The 3,485-nt window shown below is 47.9% G+C and overlaps 1 protein-coding gene across 1 annotated transcript; it reads right to left on the bottom strand.

Annotated features, from left to right (window-relative positions):
• Positions 1-344: 344 nt before the first annotated feature.
• Positions 345-1,592, bottom strand: LOC127338433 (uncharacterized). Its single transcript, XM_051364542.2, has one exon. It carries the CDS (start codon positions 1,590-1,592, stop codon positions 345-347), a length of 1,248 nt encoding a protein of 415 aa, XP_051220502.1.
• Positions 1,593-3,485: the final 1,893 nt, after the last annotated feature.

The raw sequence follows: 3,485 nt of genomic DNA, 5'->3' as shown, positions 1-3,485 counted from the left end.
TACTGAAGCATGATAGCAGCAGCACATTTTTTTTTTTTTTTTTTTGAAGCAGCAGCACATTTGTGTTGTACACAACAGCCAGAATATACAGCAAGAACATTAGAATTGGCGACAAGATAGTACTACGATCGAAATATCAAAGTAATTTTGTGGTAGTACCATCTGGCAGCACCAAATGCTGAAAACGCAAAAAAAAAGAGGACAGATACAATCTCAGCACCACGTAGTACGTACTCATCAAGCTCGAGGAGGAACAACACGTACAGTAGCATGCAAGTATGATTAAGCCCGAACTGAAGGGTAAGCACATTCACCTGCCAGCGCGCGCGCGGCATGGTGTTGTGTCAATGGAACCACCAAGTGCAAGGAGCATTGTCCGACCTCTCCGGGCGACGATCCTTGGGAGGCCAGAACTCATCGATGGAGTCCACATCAAAGAGTGAGTACCTGCCCATGTCGACGAAGGAGTACCACCTCCTGTTGTCCGCCGCCGGCTGGGTGTCGGCCGGGAAGAAGCAGTCGTCCGGGAAGTAGATGGTGGAGTCCTCGAAGCCATGGAAGTGCGCGACGTCGATGGATCTGGAGCAGGCTGGCCCCACGAACAGCATGTGGCCTTGGAACTCCTTCACGGGCACCCAGGTACCACGGAAGGAGCGGCCGTACGACGCCGGCGGTTTGAGCTCGAATCTGAAGACCCGGAGCACCCCCGTCCCGCCGTCGTTGTAGATATACCTGACGACCATGTGAAGCCAGCCCCCAATGGGCACGAGGTAGCGCACCATGGAGCCATGGCCTCCTCCAATGAAGAGCAGGTCGTCTGCGTAGTCCTGGCGCCGCACCATGTCGTAGTCGTAGCGCAGCATGGATAGCTCGTTGTTGTCCCCTTTGAGCACTGGCGTGTACGTGACGAGGCTCTCGGCCGTGGTGAGGAAATTGAAGGCGCCGGAGCAATAGATCACGTCCTGCAGCCGCCGCCTCGTCCACATGTCCTCGGGGTCGGGCGTGATCCAGTTCTCTAACCCCTCTTGCCAGAACGCGGGGCAGCGTCTGCGGCCGACGAGGGCGATGGCGCCGATCATGTATCCCCCGCGACCGCGAGGCGAGTAGGACGGCGAGTAGGAGAGCGTTGCGGCGCGCAAGACCAAGGGGAGATCAATCTTGACCTCGGTGATGCGGAGGCCCCGAGGGAGGGTGATGCGGTTCCCGGAGTAGATGTTGTAGAGAGCGTGCGCGTGGCGCGCGTCGAGCGCGAGGACGAGCCAGCCTCCCTCCGTGGAGCCGCAGATGCGCGCGTTGCGGACGGCGCGCGGGAGCGGGAGGGGGTAGCTCATGAGGTCGATGGGGCAGAAGAAGGTGGGCGCCTCGGTGCTGGGGAAGATGAGGCAGGGGAGCAGGGGCGGCGGAAGGGGGAGCTGCGGTGGCCGGCCCTGCCCCTCCCCGCGCAAGGCGCGGCTCCAGTGCTTGTTGGCGAAGGACATGCGGATGCGGTCGCCGCTGGAGGGGAGGTAGGCGGCGAGGCGGAGGAGGATGTTGTCGGGGGCGTCCACCCATACGGACGGCGTCGGCGTCAGCCGCGGCCGCTTCGTCGCCATCGGGAGCGAGGGAGGGAGGTTACGCCTACGCACGCCGATTCCCCAATGGCCAATGATTTCGTTGCGGCCGCTTCGTCGCCGTCGGGATTATATATAGGCAGCAGCGGGCTGCGGCATCAGGACGCTGCGTTGGCGGGGCTCTGCTTCCAGAATACGCCGGCCGGCGCTTGCTGCAGGTTGCATGCAGGCCAGCCGTTCGGCAAAATGGCGGCGCGGAACTGCCGCTTGCGATGATTTTTTTTTCTTTTTATAGTACCTCGGTGTTCCAGAAACAGTGAAACACACGTATTTTAAGACAAACTTTAATATAAAAAAATTGTTGGAGTGTTTTTTTTTTTTTGCGAATCAAAAGTTGTTGGAGTGTTGCTATCTATGCATATGATGTTCACAGCATAGTAGATATTTTACTACACATAATTTTTCATATGTATGCTTACACATGTGCGGCAAGAAAAAAAATTAAATCGTACCAACGCGCGAGCATTCAACTAGCTGTATATAACTAATATAGTTGGATTTGTATTGAAAAATACTTTTTAATAATGTTAATTTTATACTAACAATCTTTGTATACCTGTAACAACTTTCGGTAAAGAAAAAGAAGCGGAAAACAAGTTCGCCTTATTTATTGGAATGAAGGAAGTTACTTACTTGTTCTCACAGCAACATGCATCAAATAGGAGTACAAATGTATGCACCATGTCACACTACTAGATTGAGCTACTCCGTCCGATCCATAGAATATCGGAATTTTAGTTCAAATTTATACCGCTCTTCTATTAAAATCCCGATACTTTTTATGAATCGGAAAGAGTAGCAAAGTTTGTGAATTATCGGAAATTTATCTCAGGGCATCACATGCTGCCACAAATAATTTATTTGCCTCCAAAAATCATTCTGCTAACATGCTAGCAATAACTTAACATGGTAGAAGGTTAAATATGCCAACAAATACGACCAGCCACATTAGACGCGCGAGGGGCGCATGCACAGACCAGGTGTAACTCAGAAACAAGAATTGGTTCTTTTTCACCATAACACAAAATTTCTGGATACCACCATATGCCTTCGAGTTTGCATTTTGTTGAGTTTTGTTAATGAGATCACGAATCCACGGTATAAATATGACACAATGACCGTGATTGTTACGAGTTTCCAAAAAGGTCCTACAAGTGGTAATTCATGTTTAACGAACAAATGTTACAGTAGAATATCCGGACAAATTTTTTGTGCACAAAATATTTTTCAAATTTTTTCGCGTATGTCAAAGGATGGTACGTCAAGTTTTTTTTCACTATTTGAAAATGTCCATATAAAACCTTTTTCTAGAGACATATGCACGTTTCATTGTTTAAGAGAAATGAGCATCTATATCAAGTAAAGTGTTTGAGTATGTAGAATACAAATGTATATGTGTGTCAAAATCGTTCCACCTATATGAATAAGGAAAATAAAATACACTTCGTTGTTCATGAAACCTAGTATGTTTACTTCTTCATTCCAATGAATAAGGCAGCCTCACTTTATGTATTTTTCTTGACCAAGAATTACTGCAAATATATAAAAATTGCTGGCATAAAATTAGCATTATTATAAATTCTTTTTAATACAAATCCAACAATAATAATTCCGTAGAATATAATCAAGAGTTTGTTGATCAATTTGCGTGTCTTATTCATCTGAACAAAGGTAGTACGAAACAACAACATATCATTACATTAGTAAACAAAGTATGTTAGTGAACACGATACATTAAACAAAGGAGGCTACATCAAAGTGAGCAGGTGTCTTTGCCCCAACTAACTAAGTCGAGGAGAAAATAGGTCGTGTCCCGAGATAGGTGGAGTGGTGGCGCATCCATCATAGGTTAATAGACATGTCAACATCCATGAA

Source organism: Lolium perenne, chromosome 3 (genome assembly GCF_019359855.2).
Source record: "Lolium perenne isolate Kyuss_39 chromosome 3, Kyuss_2.0, whole genome shotgun sequence".
In the NCBI taxonomy this organism is placed as follows: domain Eukaryota; kingdom Viridiplantae; phylum Streptophyta; class Magnoliopsida; order Poales; family Poaceae; genus Lolium; species Lolium perenne.
This window is presented reverse-complemented; position numbering and strand designations above follow the sequence as displayed.

Excerpts from the sequence above, each read along its gene's own strand:
- LOC127338433 (XM_051364542.2), bottom strand. The coding sequence starts at position 1,592 with ATGGCGACGAAGCGGCCGCGGCTGACGCCGACGCCGTCCGTATGGGTG.